This window comes from Typopeltis vanoorti, chromosome 18 (assembly GCF_054136105.1).
Source record: "Typopeltis vanoorti isolate ZY-2024b chromosome 18, IOZ_Tvanoo_1.0, whole genome shotgun sequence".
In the NCBI taxonomy this organism is placed as follows: Eukaryota; Metazoa; Arthropoda; class Arachnida; order Uropygi; family Thelyphonidae; genus Typopeltis; species Typopeltis vanoorti.
In genome coordinates, this window is record NC_143566.1 from 109,802,285 (window position 1) to 109,819,400 (window position 17,116).

Here is a 17,116-nt window from a genome sequence, read left to right on the forward strand (position 1 = left end):
TTGTTATCACGTGAACAGACCCCCTGGGTAACAAAAAAGGGACATGACGCGATTCTTTTTGGGAACCATGACTCATGTTAGACGATAAAATCTTCATCCTTGTACCACTTAAGAAAAATTAGATTATCTTTAATAGATAATCAGAGGAACGATAAACCACATCGTCTGCATTTTTATCTTTTAACCTTATGGAAAGGGGGGGGTTGCTTTGAGGACAGCCGGTTGGCTTCATCAGATATGTAAACGATGAGGTCGTCAGTGGCATAACACCGCAACATAACGCGGAAGGAATCCAGACCGGGAAAACGATGACACCGAAAGAGTGAGTGCTGAATAGGATATAAATCACGCTCGTGACAACTTGAACCTACTCTTCCGGTCACAAGTGACGTTCTGGGATCATCGTAGAATTTTAAACAACCACCTTCTATCTTTTCAAGGTCGGTTGTAAGAAAGTATAAAGTTGGTCAGTGGGTCGGGGATTCTCACCAATTGTCACTTGCAAAGAAGACAAAGAGGACCAATTGCCAGGAACCAATCCACAGAGATCAGAAGCTAATATGAAGTTCGTGGTAAGTGTTCCGTGCCGTGGAAATTTGAGCGATAATATTAAGCTTTGTGGGGTGGATTTTGTTTTTGGTAGCAAGTAAAATGATTTCTTCCTTATCTTACCATGGGGGGGGGGGGTGTTTCTGGATTAATTCCTAAATTTAATATGATCATCGTTTCCTTGCGCAGATATTTCTTCAGAAACTTTTTTCTGTTAAGAATATCTGCTGCTGTTCAAAATAGCTGTTTTTCTAAAATACGAGAGTTTTGTTGACATCATCGGACAGTTTAATTTTGGTTTGGTCATATTCGATTTTAGGGTTACATTATCGCAAAACCGCAATTTGCTTGGGTATTCCTTCTTTTGGCTCGATTTGTATAAACGTTATCGCTAGTCTTAGTGCAGAGATCATTAAATGTCCGACCACTAATAGATGTTTCATGAAATGAATTCGAACTCGATCTGATAAACTTTGCAAGTGATCGGCTTTGTATTTGCATGGTTTTGTAAATTATCACCAAGTGAAATGCATCGCGTTTTATTGCTAAGCTTTCGAGACTGCAGAAAATGTAGAAAATTTTCCTTAAAAACATGTATATAAGTAATCTAAGACTGTTTCGTTTGCAGAGACATTTATAAATCTAAGACTTCTTCGGTTGCATCACCAGCAGACCTTTGCTGTAGTGTGCAGCTACTAGAAATTTGATTAAAATGAGAGGAGTTTGCATAATTCTCTTTCAACTTCGATATTTTATGAGTAAAATTTAAAATATTGACTACATATAATGGAGTATTATAGAATACAGAATAAAATAATATCAGGTTTAATTATTTTTATATCCTTTATTTATATTTACATTAGAGTGATAACTATCCTTCCTAATAATGTTAAGTAGTTACTTGATGAACTAAGGGGTTCATCAAGGTGTGTGTGTGTGTGTGTGTGTGTTCATGGGACCGATTTGCCTGTTTTGAGGGATTAAAGAACCGTTTATTTCTAAAAAAATCCAGCTAACTCGCCTTTTGTTCGAAAATTCCTGACAAGGGTTCTTCGTTTCACAGACGTGATCCAAACCTAGGTCTTCCAAACCAAAGGGCTTCGTTGAAATTGAATGAGCTCTACGAAGGCTCGTGCACTCACACAAGGTAGATGAAAATTATCTACGCATTTCAATTAATAAGACACGAATCACAACGTACCTTATGTCGATATATGACTACGATAGCAAAAAATTACAAGAAAGTAAATATAAAATGGTAGAATATTGTTTAATTTAAATATTGTATATTTAAAAATATATAGCATATTTAAAATATACTTTAAATATTGTAAATTGGTATAATATATTGGTAAGTTAATATGCCGAATACAGTTAATTTTTTTTTTTAATTTTCCAAATTATGTGCATAATTACAGAACTTACTAAAATAAACTTCGTAGGCTCTTGGTCAACTTACCTTAAGAAACGTTCATAGTTTCTACATTCGGCTTAGAAATAATGCTGGTCTAATATCCACTCGATTTATATGATTATAACGCTTTAATATTTGTAACTTAATATACATATATATAAGTATCTTGAAATTTTTAAGGGCCTCACAATTATCATCTGATAAAAAATTTTAACTAGCCCATGTGAATTATTCTTGTTTCCCATTGGACTTATTTAAACACATTAAAAGCAGTTGATCGAAATATGTCGCAAAGGAAGGAAGAAATCTGAGCCACTCATAAATATATATGTTATTTGTTTCAAGAAGCAGCTTTCCAGTACAGACTATTACTTGATATTAATTAAAAAGATGAAATATTAAAACATTTTTGTATAATATAAAGCAATAATTGTGTATTTTGATTTCATATATGGAAAAGATAACAAAATTTGAATTTCCTAATTGTCATAAAGATTATAAGTATATATTACATTTACAAATATCACTTCACAAAATCGCATTAATAATTCTGATGTTTTTCTAATGAAAAATCCGATTTTACTCATAATTATGCTTTCTTGTTATCTGTACTTACGCAGTTTGAAACAATCAAAATCTATTACAGTCTCTATGACAACGTTCCAAAGTTTAGCCTCCTTGCGGAATTTTTGTAAATTATTATATGAATTTATAATTTTAATTCAGGATTTTAATTGAAATTAAAAGCTGAAGCTCACTGAAAGTCATTTTAATAATTATACAGATTTTTTAATGACATTTATATTCCTTTATTTTATTAGCTTATAATTTATTTGAGAAATTTGTTCATGTAAATGAATATTTTTATAACGAAAATTATCATTTTATATTTGTATTCATTAAATGAATATTTTGAAATGTATATTTAGATACGATTTCCAAATCTAAAAAAAAAAAAATTGCATTTAAATTATTTTTAATACAAAATACAAAATGTTAAATGTATGTTCACATAAAATATTTTAGATAGTTAAGCACATTATCGATGAATCGTTATACATACATTTTAACATTTCTTTTTATATTTATTTATTTATTTAGGTTGCTTTTTGTGTTTTGGTCGCAGTGGCGATTGCTCTTTGCAATGCTGCAGGCTACTACGGTTCTGGTTATAAAAACCCTTTGTATGGAGACTACAATAGAAGGTCAGGCCTAACCTCTGGGTTGGGCTATGGAGCATATGGGTTAGGTTATGGAACACACGGCCTCGGCTACGGAACGCACGGCCTCGGCTACGGAACACACGGCCTAGGATACGGTCATGGCTTGGGTCTCGGAACCCGTGGCCTGGGGTACGGAACGTATGGTGCCGGCTACGGAACGCGTGGCCTTGGATATGGAGCGTATGGTGCCGGTTACGGAACGTATGGTGCCGGCTACGGAACGCGTGGTCTTGGATATGGAGCGTATGGTGCCGGCTACGGAACGCGTGGTCTTGGATATGGAGCGTATGGTGCCGGTTATGAAACGTATGGATCTGGCAATTACGGACGATACGGCAGCGGATACGACGGTGACCACTACAGCGGTCGCTATGGAGCGCATGGTTCCGGATGGCCTTATGGAAGCAGTTATTATGGCAGCAGTTACCATGGTGGAGCACACGGCAGCTATCCCCACTCTTATTCTGGCATTTACGGAAGTGGCAACCCCTATTCTTATTCCGGAGCATATGGTGATCGTTATTCTTCCGGAAGCTATCCCTACTCTGGCAAGTATGGCTACGGCAAATCTGTCTATGACAAGCACGCCTAGGCAATTAGTCTCATGCAGGTAAATGTTGTCTCTGTTTGATTTTCCAGATCTGAAATAGTTATTTTTAAATATTTTCTAAAATGTAGATATAATTAGCAGTTTTTCTCCCTGCAGAAACTAAAATATTTTTTCGGAATTCTCGTTTTTTTTTTTTTTTTTTTTTTTTTTTTTTGGCAAGAAGGAATGTCAAAAGCAATTTTTTAGAATTTCGTATCAACTATTAATATACTGTTACGTTTATGTATTTATTTATTTTAGTTATAGTATTTAAAGGACGGTTCCCAAAATCATTACGCTTAACCGTGGTGAACGAATTCATCCCGAAATGAAATTAATTTAATTCTTAGTTTAGTCATCTAATTCGCCTCCACCTCACTCGCATGGAATTAAAGTAAAGAGAAGAGTTTTCTTGAGGCGAAAGATGAACGCGTAAAATTCCGAAGTTCGGAGCAAAAAGTCACACGTATGGGATGCAATACATTTATTTCTATTTCCATGAAAAAAATAAATAAACCGAGTCGATAATAACAGAAATCGTGTACCAAAGAATTGCTGTGTCTGTTAGTTTCCATTTTTCCTTAATTTCCAATTAATTCTTCCATCAATCTAATGCTTTTGAAGTCAAAATGATTTCGCAATACATCTGATTAAAGCGATTAGATATTTTTCAGTGTATACAATTCAAGTAAAATTAATTCGTAAATTTAATTGTTCAATTAATATAATTTGTTGATAATGCAGATATCTGTTTATAAATATAATGATATTTATCAAATCGAAGCAAACAAAAATCCATTGAACTAGTCAAGCACAAAACTACCATAGATATTCTTTTAACTATGTGCACAATATTTATGTAATAAAAATGATTTTTTTTTAAAATTTCCAACTTTTTTTAAGTATTTAGAACAGATAATGACAACTCATTTATATTATGTTGTTGGATTTAAAACGTTTATGCAGCAACAAAATTAAGATTTGATATGGTATAAAGAATTGCAATACAATCTGAGAGAATACAATTCATATAATTCTAATCAGGGGCGGCTCGTGCATAGGCACTGCGGAACTGCAGCACCCCCAATTTTTCTCACCATATAAATATATTTATTAATTTATTTATATTTGCTTGTAATAATTAATTTTAGCATCGACAATCCTATACAATTCTCTTATTTTGTATAAAAAATAACAAAAGTCCATCTCGTGGCACTTAAGAGGGCGCTAGCAGCACTGTGTTTACCACAGTGTCATATTGCTGCGCGCGCAAGCATGTGCACGTCATAGTGAGATGCGAGCTATTAGCGTAATGCGGCACTGTCCGTCGCGCAGTTCCACTGTTGTTTGTATGCAGTTTGCGCCAGTAGTAGAGTGTTCGTAGTGCTTATCGTGTTTACTCCGTCTCTTTAAATATTTGGACATTAAAAAATGTTATATCTTTAAATTGCATAGTTTTTATTTTAGAACATTATTGGGGTTATGATAAGGGATTTTATTTTAAAGTAATTTTGATTTATACTAAACTGTATAATTTTATCGATAATAAACAATGTTTTTCATGTTTAATTTTTATTTTAATTTTTACCATAATTTTGATATTTTATCCAAACACGTATATACTGCACTTACAGTGTGTATGTATATTTCGAAACCCCACGATTTCAAGCCACGAGCCCCACTTATTCTAATATATGTTGGAAATGATTATAGTTAACATGAATAAATATACAAACACCTGTAAGCAGCTTATATAATTGTTATATATGTTTATTTTCAGGATAACTTCCACGAAAAGGCCTATCTCTGGTGTTTTTCCTTTCTGTTTAGTTTCCGTCGAACCTATTAATGTATGCCGTTGATGCAGTTGTTTCCTGTTCTGTTTGTAAAAATAAAGATCTCGTCTGCCTTTATTTATTGTTGAATAGTTTCTAATTATTTCTTGACTATTGGTCTTATTATATTATATACACGTTATCAGAGCAAATATTCAATACATTTTAACAACAAAAGTTTGGACAATAACTCTCTCTTGTAATTTGATATAAAGAAATCTACATTAATAGGAAATACATTTGCTACCAGAAAAAGTTTTGTAAGGATAATTTTGTGCAAATGGATTGTGGAGATGGTCGCACCATTCGAAATCCAACATTAGCTGGATAAGGACAGGAATCAAATTCCAGCATCAAAGTATTTAATTATTCTTGAATAAAAACAAAAATTTTGATTATCAAGGCATTACAATAACGGATATAATTCACATTCGTCTAAATATATTTTATTAAGTACACAAAATGATTTTGCTTACGATTATTGAAACAATTAACACAACCAACGTTTTCTGTGATTGTGTTATTTGTCTTCTTCAAATTCTGCTAGTAAGTTACCTGTATGGAATGTTTTTATTGAACACTCAGTTAAATAATATACGATTTCCCATTCAGTCTTAATTGACTGAATCTCTGTAGAGCAGTTAGAGACGAGGACGCTCTTTGGTTGGCAAGACTTGAGTTCGAATGCTGGGCATGTTAAGGGCGAGTAAACCGGTCTCGTACGGGGGTGATGTGCTTTTCCTACCAGGAAACTTTTCCATGACACAAAACAGGCAAACTGGCCAGGAGAACACACGCAGTAAAAGAACTAAATACACTGGCCGCATAGCCTCAGTTTCTTCGCTGTAATTCGTAAACAAGCCAACCCAGCTTTATTGACTCCGCCCAAATTCCAACGAATCCTTTCCTATTCGATACACTTTTCAATCTAGATACGGAAAAGAACTCACAAACAGATAAGTTATTGAGTCATACTGATGAGAAATCCGATATATTTTATTAAATTACCCGAGAACAAACATTATTATTATTACATGACACCTCCAGGGAGTCCAAAGACTCATCGAAGGAGGGCACCTACTCTACAACTCTCCGTCTCCACCACTCACTCCACCAACTACAACTAACCGCAACTACACCAACACCATCTACCGCCACCACCACCACCACCAGTGTTTTCACAGGCAATCACAAACATCCATGCGGGATTCGAACCCGTAGCCTTTTGGCTGGAAAGTGGATACGCTAACCACTCGGCCAACCAGGCCGGCTTCAGTTATTAAATGACTACAAATATTAAATGCATTACAGCAAATGGTGAAATGCTTTCGTTTATACAAACAAAACTTCCCAAACATCTTCCTCTCCCCTCCTCTTTGTGATATCAGAAGGCAAGATGATCTTCAAATATTCAAAATCTGCAGCACTCAACTGACACAACGTAGTCGAAGCTTGTGTGATTTCTAGAACTATAGAATTATCCCAGAAATATTATTTCTCATGAATTTCGCTTATGATAAATAAAATAAAACAACATCAAACGAATCGTCGAAATATTTTTATTCCGATGAGGTAGTAAGCTAAGCATCCATGGTTGAGTGTGTTTCAAGATGTCCTTTGGTTAGCAAGATCTGGTTTCCAATTCATTCTTGGATAGTTGAATCTATCTCTACCGATCTGCAGATCACCTGTGATGAGAGTACAGCGCACAGCTGCTGCCATCTGGTGTTCTTCATCCTGAATGTTGATATTGTGTGAAATAAATGTGAATTTTCGAGGTTAAATTTTTCTGAAGCCTGAGCTGCCGAGTTCAAATACCTGAGTTTCTAGAAGATAGAAAAAATTATTAACTTTTGCCTGCGCCAAAGGCAACTCATTTAACATGTTGAAATCATCATGTTGAAATTCAATTAATTAGAATATTAAAACATTTGTGCCTCTTATATAGAGAAATAATTCTGAAATCGATTACTGCAGATGAAAAAAAAAAAAAAAAGAAAAAACATTCAGACCCCCACCCCCCCCAAAAAAGTTGTTTTTTCTCATTTTCACTTATCAAATAGAAGCAACTAGCAATCAACTACATGCAAAGAAATCACATCTTAGTATTAGATTTTTGCTGCTTCCATAATTCTAATGTGACACGATTAGGCTTAAATTGCAATCTCAGCAGTATAGATGGCGTTGGTGACACATTGAGTAATTCATGTTAAATAGTGACATTTAAAATATAAAAAATTAATACCTAACGGTAGTAACACGTTCATAAAACTAGAATAGTCATAGATCAAGATGAAGGTAGTACTGAATGGAACTACTGACGTATTGCCGAGCTGTTGTACCAATGCCATCATTGAGTAGTGTAGAGTAATTTATTTCTCATTTCCAATAAAAATTGGCGATTGGCATGCAGTAATCCTTCGCACCCAGTTTGAAGATGGTTGGAATGGGTTAAAAGACTGAATTGAAGAATCCTTCACTACAGTATTGTAATCTTCCCGCTTTCAGAACAGTAGTATGTCTTCTTCTTCTGCTGCTTTTGCCTAATCCCATCTATTTGGGGTCGAATTTTTACAAGATGCAATTTTACGCGTGTGATTCTAATACGATTTGTTGCAGGGGGGAAGGTATTTTTGTCTGTAAAAGTGTGTGCGCCGGTTTGCCTGTTCTTAGGGACAAAAAACGAGAGTTTCTGGATGAAAAAACCTTCCACCACCGTATGAAACCGGCTAACTCACCTTTTGTCAAAAGAAACCATATAAAGCAATCATCTCTCGTCATGGACGGGAATCTAACCCAGATGTTTCCGACCAGAGGGCTTCGTCTATACTGACTGAGCTCTGGAGGCTGTAACGATAGTACGGGGGTGGTCTGAAAAGTTCTCGGCCTAACAATGAAAAAACGAATTTATAATTTCAAATTTATTTTTATTTTTCAACATAATCTCCATTAAGACTAATTCCAGCGATGCTCCAGCAATCACCTCTTGATTCGAAGAAAAACGCTGACCAGCAATGAAGAGATTTAGTTTTGGAAAGAGATAGAAGTCAGAGGGAGCCAAATCTGGGGAATAGGGTGGATGTTCCAACAATTCAGAGTGTAGATCCCATAATTTCCCATTGCCAAAACACCTTTGTGTGCAGGTGCATTGTCCTGATGAAAGATGATTTTTTCCCTCTGCAAACCGGGTCCTTTCTCACAAATTTGTTTGTCTAGCCTGGTTAAAAGATCGGAATAATAATACTGCCCGGTTATTGGTTTGCCCTTTTCTAGATAATTAATAAACAAAATACCTTTAGCATCCCAAAACACCGATGCCATGACCTTTCCTGGTCATGGCATCGCTGATCAATCCATCAGCAGATCCATGATCTGCTGATGGAACCGACTTTGTCTTCTTTGGCGCTGAACAACCGGCTTCGGTCTACTGTTTTGACTGATGTTTGGATTCTGGTATGTAATGGTGAATCCAAGTCTCATCCATAGTAATAAATCGACGCACAAAATCACTTTTATTCTTGCTGAAACGCTCCAAGCACTATTCAGAGATTTTCACCCGTATGCAAGATGGGTGCCCGGCACCCATCTTGCGCAAAGCTATTTCATTTGCAATTCTTCATGCAAAATATATCCTACACGTTCTTTTTAAATGCCTCAGCAATTTCACACACTTTGACTCTCCAGTCATCCAATACCATATCGTGCACTTGATGAATGATTTTTGGTTCCCTTTTTCGACTTCTTCACGTGGATCATCTTCAACGCTGGTACAGCCACGTATAAAGTCGGCAGCCCATTTTTTTAATTGTCAAAAACGAAGGAGAAAAGCGCCCATAAACTTTTATGAACTTCGTATAAATTTATTTTGGCGTTAAACCTTCTTTTACAAAGAATGATATATATATATAGATAACTGCACATTACTCAATTTTATCCATTTCAAGGGATACTGACAACACTTTCGCTTTCGACAGCTGTATAAAATAAGCTACGTGATACGACTTGCAATTTCACATGGATGTTTATGACAGATGTACCAACTTAAAAATATCTTGCCGATAGTGTTGCCATCTACGGTCGATGCCGAGAACTTTTTTAGACCACTCTCGTATATACCATTCTAAAGTATAGGTACATGATTTTTAAATTCTGTCCACGTTTAATTATTATTATTATTATTAATTGATATTTGCCGTTCATTTAATCGGTATATTTCATGATGACAATTATATTTTATTTTTATTTTTAATTGCAAGATAACAAAATCAGTCCCATGAAAAATATGATTTATAAGAGATCTCTTTCAAATATCGCACGTGCTGTATATGTTTTAAAATTATATGCAGCAATTATTTATGTAGTAAAAAACTGTTTCAACGGATGGTCATAGCCATATGCTTTTTCTTTCTTTTCTTTTTTTTCCCCAAGTGCCAACCAAATGAGAACATTTTATCTAAATAATAAATGACTAAAAACAAATTTCATATTTTATTTATTTAATTTTTGTACCCCTCTGCGAAATCATAAACGAACAGATGAAACTATTCTAGATTCCAAGCAATTAAGTCAATTATTAACATCACTAAAAAGTTTCAATTTAATAATTAGAATTTTCTACTCAATTTATAGTTAATTGCTGCGATATTGACACACTTGATTATGGCAATGATTGATAACGTTAACCCTTAACGATACTGACAAGATAATAACTAGAATAGAAAATAAACCTTTAAGACAACCTGCAATTATATTAACAGGTGATTTATTCATGTGCTTTAATACGAAATTTGTAATCCAAAATAAACGTAAACATTGAAACTGTCAGAGACACTTAATGTCTGGTGTTCCTGGTTAACACAAAATTTTATACTTAATTAATATTTGAAAAAAAAAAATGTAAATGATATTCAGGTTAAAAAAAAAATTTCCCCTACCTTTATTGCGAAATGAACATAAAACATAATTTCTATCATTTATTTTAGAATTCGTCATTCTGCATTTATTTCGGTCAAATTCCAAGCGTGTCGCTACTGTCGCAGAAAAATAGGGCCATGATAAGTTTCACATTTTTGCTATTATCGAAAATTGTAGCCTAGCGGCAATTCGATAAAATTGAACGCATGCTTTGTTAAGCCTTTTTACTCATTACGTATTCAAATCATCAACGAATTGTCTAGAATGTTTTATAACTGGTATCAATCACGTCATTGATATTAGTTCTGTATGTCGTAATTTCTATCAGTTACGGTCAATTACTTATTGACGCTGAAATGAAAAAAAAAAAAAAAGAGTAACAAGTTTTCTACCTTTAGCACAAGGATACTTATTAGCAGTTAACAGGTAGTACGAGCTTCCTCGTTTTTGTTTTAACCGCCAGGTGGCCTACTTGTTATTAAACCGATCTCAATAATTCCACGTAGGACACTACGTCTTTATCGCTAAAGGACTATTTTTAATTTTGTTTTTTCTCGATTAAACTAGGCCAAGGTGACTTTTATTCGTCTTCGAGATCTTAGGGATGGACACTAATCTGACATTTGCCCTTGGTTTGGTCTGCTTGTTTTTAGTTTTTCAATACGAAATGAATATTTCGTTTGGTAATGTTTAGTTTTTTGTTTGTTTGTATCAGTTAATGGTAGGGAAGGATACCGCTGCCTCTCCCGTATTATTTTAGTTTGTTTACAGCGAATAGAAGAAAGAAAAAAAGCGGGAAAATACACATTGAAAAACTTATAACATAGGTTATATATTTTGTAGCTATTTCTCGCATAAATACAGCAGATGTAGGAATTGCATTTAGTTGAATAACAAATATTACCTGACTATCAGTTTCCATCAAAGAATATATCCCCCCCCCTTCTAGTTTTCAAATTCAAAATCTTTAAATAAAACTATGGAATAAAATAATTCTTAAATTATTTATAAAAATATAAAAGTCTTAATATAAAATAAAACTAGATGGCTATATTTTTAAATCTGTTTTAATCAGATTACGCGTATTTTGAACAATATATCTTAAAGTTATTTGCCCTGTACTAATTATAATATTAAACTAATAATTAACAACTATGTCTCTTTCAATATTATTAATAGTTGCATATCCGCTCATGCGACAGTGTTTATGTATGACCAATACCCGTTCATACGAAGCCGTATTCGCTTATATACGACTGTTTTTCTTTTCTTTTTTTTTTTTTGTTTTGATAATCGCATAAAAAAATCGAACATTATTAGCTAATAATAAAATGATCATATTAATTAATTTAATTAATTAAGGAACACATGAATGGTTAGTATTAGTTAATATAACTTCCCAAATTTGAGAAAGTTTTAGGCAATCGCTTTTGTTCGGGTTTGGGTTGTGAATGTGCTTCATAGCTTTCTTCGTAGAGTCTTTCCAGAAAATAGTAACTTTTGTGTAACACTTTGGTTTTCTTCCACTGAATCCTGTGTTTTGTACATAAAGCTGGTTTGCTAAACTGATTTTTTTTTTTTTTTTTGTGAAATATATTCTTGATGTTGTTCAAGACGAATTTGTGCAGCTCGACCAGTTTGTCCCTAATAACACAAGCCACAAGAACAGGAAATTCTATAAACTTCAGGATAAGACAGAGGAGGATATTTTGGAGAGATAAAACGTATTACGTTTGCGAAGTGGACGGAAATCAACTCTTATATTAATCTGTCAAAGTAATCTTGCTGTTTTTTTTTCTCTGAAAGTCCCTTAACACGTGGAATAGAAATTCTGGTAATTTCTTCTTGAGGAGCGTTAGGACGATGACCATAATTATTGATTATTTTTTCGATAGTTATTTCATCATAACCATTAGAGATAAAAGTAGTTCTGATAATAAACAGTTCTTTGTTTAAAAGAGAATTTGTGGAACAAATTTTATGAGCTCTGTCAACTAAGGATTTGGTTACACCACATTTCTGACAAGGGTGATGAGTTAGAATCAATGCATTTACCAATATGAGTTGGTTTTCTATATACTGAGAACTGTAGACTGCCATTTGGTTGACGTAGAATGAGAACATCCAGAAAAGGAAGACAATTGTTGTCTTCTACTTCCAGGGTAAATTTGGTTGTTTGTTTTATTGAATTAATCTTTTCAAGAAATTCATGAAGATTGGACAAGGAGGAGTCCCACACAGCAAAAACACAACGTTTTTTCACCCAAATCATCAGAGATCTGGTACATATCTGTACCAAATCGATGGTTTGGGTGAAAAAATGTCCAGAATATGTTGTTCGAAGTGTTCCATAAAGTAATGAGCTACAATTGGGGAAAGTGTTGGGAGGATCCCATAGTTGTTCCTTCTATCGGTTTGTTACAGTTTTTTCTGGCATCTGAAGTATCTTGAATTAATGAAAAAGTCGAATAATTTTACGATATCAGGAGGAAATCTTTAATGAAGTAATTCAATCGTGTCTCTCAGAGGGACATTTGTAAAGAACGAGACTACATCAAAACTTACTAGAAGATCTGTGGGTTGTAAGAATAATTCCAAACTTTTATCGTTAAAATCTATTAAAATTTTTTCTGAAGGAAGCATAGTTTCCCGTAAATGTATAAAGAAGATTAGAAAGGTATTTTGAGACTTTATACGCCTGGAATTTTATGTAGTTCCCAATAGGTCTTAACGGCATATTTTCTTTATGCTATTTAGGAAAGTCATACAGTCTGGGAGTGAGTCAAAGCATGATGAACGTGTTTAGCCTTTTAACTCTTTCTTCATCCGAAGAATGAATTTCGTTCAAGAGGCTGTTAAGTTCATTGATTTATGATTGAGTTGGGTCTCTATCAGCGCTTCTGTACGGGGAATGATCGCGAAATAGAAGCCGAAGTTTTCTACAATAATTGTTCTTTTCATGAACTACAAATGCTCGATCTTCGTCGACTTTAGTAATACTTAGCTTTCTATTACGTTTTAGAGAAGTTAAGGCTTGAAATTCTTTTCTAGATAGATTACATTCAGGCGGAATTGATTTAAATAAAATATGTGCTGATTGAACTCGAATTTCACTCCCGAAATTATATGAACTGTTACAAAGGCCTGTCTCTATATGATGCATGAAGTCCAAGATCGGAATAGCTTTGTTTAACTGACAAAAACACTTTATTAGCTGAGTCCGAAGAAATCTTGTAAACAGCATCAAATTGTTTAACCGATAATATGTTAGATAATTCAGTCGTAATGGAGTCAATATTGCGATTGATAAAAAAAATAAGTGTTTGTTTGCTTCGCAGATCTGATTAATTAAAAATGAAACCTTGCACGTCTGTCAATGCGATGGATGAGTCTGAGGTGGACGAAATAGCTCTTGAACTTCGCACCAATTGGAATCAACTGAGCTCTCCTGCAACGTTTTAGCAAATGTAATCCATTTACACATTCTGCTCTCTTTAATAGATGCTTTCCTAACGGAGATGTTAACTTAAAATTATGCTCTCCGTAAAGCAAAAGACATTTCTAAACACCGAGAGCGAAGAAGAAGAATTCATCGCAAAATATTATTTTATTTGTAAATTTGACAATGGTTATGAAACTAAACAGAACATTTTTAGAAAAGAAAATACAAAAAAACTTTTCCATTTAGGAGAAAATTTATCCTAAATAATCATAAATTAATTGACTGATGTAAAATAAATGCATAAATAAATTTATGTCATTCACGGTTCAATTATTAAACCAATACATGCATTTCCTGATTTACGCGTCGACTCACTTCACCACGCAGGTGGTGCTCGAAACCATATTATTATTATTACGTGACACCTCTAGGGAGGTCAAAGATCATCGAGGGAGGGCGCTTCTTCTACCACTCCCCGTCTCCTCCACTCAGTCCTCCAACGACAACGAACCGCAACTACACCAACGCCATCTACCGCCACCCACCACCACTATTATTTACATAGACAATCACAAACATCCATGCCCACAGCGGGATTCGAACCCACAGCCTTTTGGCTGGAGAGCCTGATACGCTAACCACTCGGCCAACCAGGCCGGAGAGAAAGTATTTGACGGAATAGGTTGCTTAATCCTTATTCTCGAATTGTTCCATATTGCGTGTTCTTCCGGATGGTTTGTCTGTTTTGAAAAAACCCGAGTTTTCCGGTGGAAAAACTTTCCACCTCCATATGAGACCGGTTGGTGCACCATTTGATTGAAAAAAAAAAAAAAACTGATAAACGTTCCTCACGTCATAGACGGTATTCGAATCCGTGTTTTTTAACCAAAGGGCTCGTCTAAACCAGCTGAGCTATGGAGGCTCATGTGCATTTACAAGTGAATTAAAAACAAACAAAAACAAAACAATGAGATCACTATGCAGACTACCGTCGTATATATACGATGGTAGTTTGTAATCTAATGTGTGTAGTATGATGACCGGGTGCCTGTTTAAAATAACATTGGTGGCTGTAATTGAAGTATGTTTACATTCAACACATTTTATTTTCATACTATGGAATTAATAGAAGAAACACTGTTATAAGATACTGCCTAGAGGAGTATTTTTAGGCCTTTCTTCTCTTCCCCAAATTATTAATACTATTGCTAGTATTACGAGATATACCAAGGAATCCAGGGACTCATCGCGGAGGGCCCTCAACTCCTCCATTGAATTCTTCATCTACACACAGAAACGCTATACTACTTAACCGTCATCAACGCCATCTATCGCTTACTACAACCAACAACAATAGTAATTTTTGTCTGTGAATTGTATATTCTCATGGCCGTTTGCCTGCATGTGGTATGAAATACCCTAGTTTTCGGGATATATATATATATGAGTGTGTGTGTGTGTGTGTGTGTGTGTGTGTGGAAAGTTTTTTTTTTTTTACCTCGGGTGTATTATACGTTAAATCAAGATCAAGAAATTTTATACTTGATTTTAATCCTTATCTCAAGTAAACAAAAACAAAGTTTTGCGCGTGAAATATATTCACGTCTGAGCTACTTGTACATAGAGGCTAATGACTTCATATCCTAGTTTGCCTTAGTATGTATCCCATAATTCAAAGCACACCATGAAATGAAAGTGCATGAAACTCCATGAAATGAAAGTGCTCTCACTACACACACACACACACACACACACACACACACACACACACACACACACACACACACACACACACACACACACACACACACACACACACACACACACACACACACACACACACACACACACACAGTGAAGCCATTCACACTTCAATATCGTATTTCCAATCTCTCCGTTGCGACACACCTGTTCACAATCCACTTCCTCCTTCACGTCTGCATGTGAGTTGTCCTTCGCACTCTCTTTGCTGTCGTGTTTGTAGCAGCTCATTAAGCGGGAACGAAGGAAAGATAACCTCAATCTTCTTGTAACACAGATTTTATCTTTTTCTCAGTACAAACAACTCTTGCTCGAGTCACGGCGTCTTCGGAAACTTAGAGGCGTTTTAGGTTAGTTGTGACCGCACCCAGCGGAACTGTCCTTCGACCTCCATGAAAGAATATATTGATGCATGTTGTACATGTTCAGCCTTTCTTTCTTTCTTCTCCCACTCTCTTCTGAACACGAATTAACAAGTGCAACAATACAATAATAATAATAAGCAATGAAAAAGTTGCTCACAACTAAATGAAAAGACACCATAAATGCTCCACTAAATTTTTGGAATGTAACATAAATAAATTGTATATATAATAAATGTTATGATGTTTTGAAGTTTTTAAATAAAATTATCTTATTTACGAAATTTTATTGATTTAATTCTGTTCATTTTTTTATAAAATTTTCAATGCTTTTCTTCACTTTATATATTTTTCTGATATTTTGTTTACTTTCTTGATCATTATTATTATATTTCAATAGCTTGAAAGCCGTATTAGAAATAGATATTTGCTTTCAAACAGTTATTTCAAACCGGGCATGCGCGATCATGTGATACTTTCACAACAGTGACTTAGCAAAGCTTACCACGATATGTTAGTGTTGTATAAGTTCAATGTGTGCCTTTGAAATTAATAAATAAGGAAAAATAGACAAAATATTTTAGTTACCATGATGAAACAGAGTGGAATGGGTTTTCACGGATACTACACTTGTAGCATGGAGATTGTAGATGTTTTTTCCATGTTAATCTCAGACAGTATTAAAGATATCTGATGTGATAATTTCATACACCTTTATTATCAAAAAACATTGGAGTTATCAATTGATATTGCTACCGTAGATAGACAGAAAGTTAGGGAGAAAGACGAAGTATGTTAAGATATGATTTAAACAGTTGCCCCGGTGGGAGAGTACGCTCTTTTATTTGCTAGTTGAATTTCATTGTCCTTTATGATACGAGATCAACTCTGCTGCTTCTTGGAGGCCTGAAATGGCTTAAAGAAATTTCAAAATTTGTCTCTATAGCTTTAATTTACTGGATTTCCTAATCCTTAGCTCATTCAGTGTACTAATATTGATGCATTGTAGCTGTATATATACCTTTTT

The 17,116-nt window shown here is 34.5% G+C and overlaps 1 protein-coding gene across 1 annotated transcript; it reads left to right on the plus strand.

Annotated features, from left to right (window-relative positions):
- The first annotated feature begins 450 nt into the window (after positions 1-450).
- On the plus strand, positions 451-5,648 carry LOC150097059 (uncharacterized). Its single transcript, XM_090408582.1, has 3 exons — positions 451-572; positions 3,065-3,796; positions 5,556-5,648. Exons 1-2 carry the CDS (start codon positions 561-563, stop codon positions 3,776-3,778), a joined length of 726 nt encoding a protein of 241 aa, XP_090264708.1. The 5' UTR covers positions 451-560; the 3' UTR covers positions 3,779-3,796; positions 5,556-5,648.
- The last annotated feature ends 11,468 nt before the right edge of the window (positions 5,649-17,116 follow it).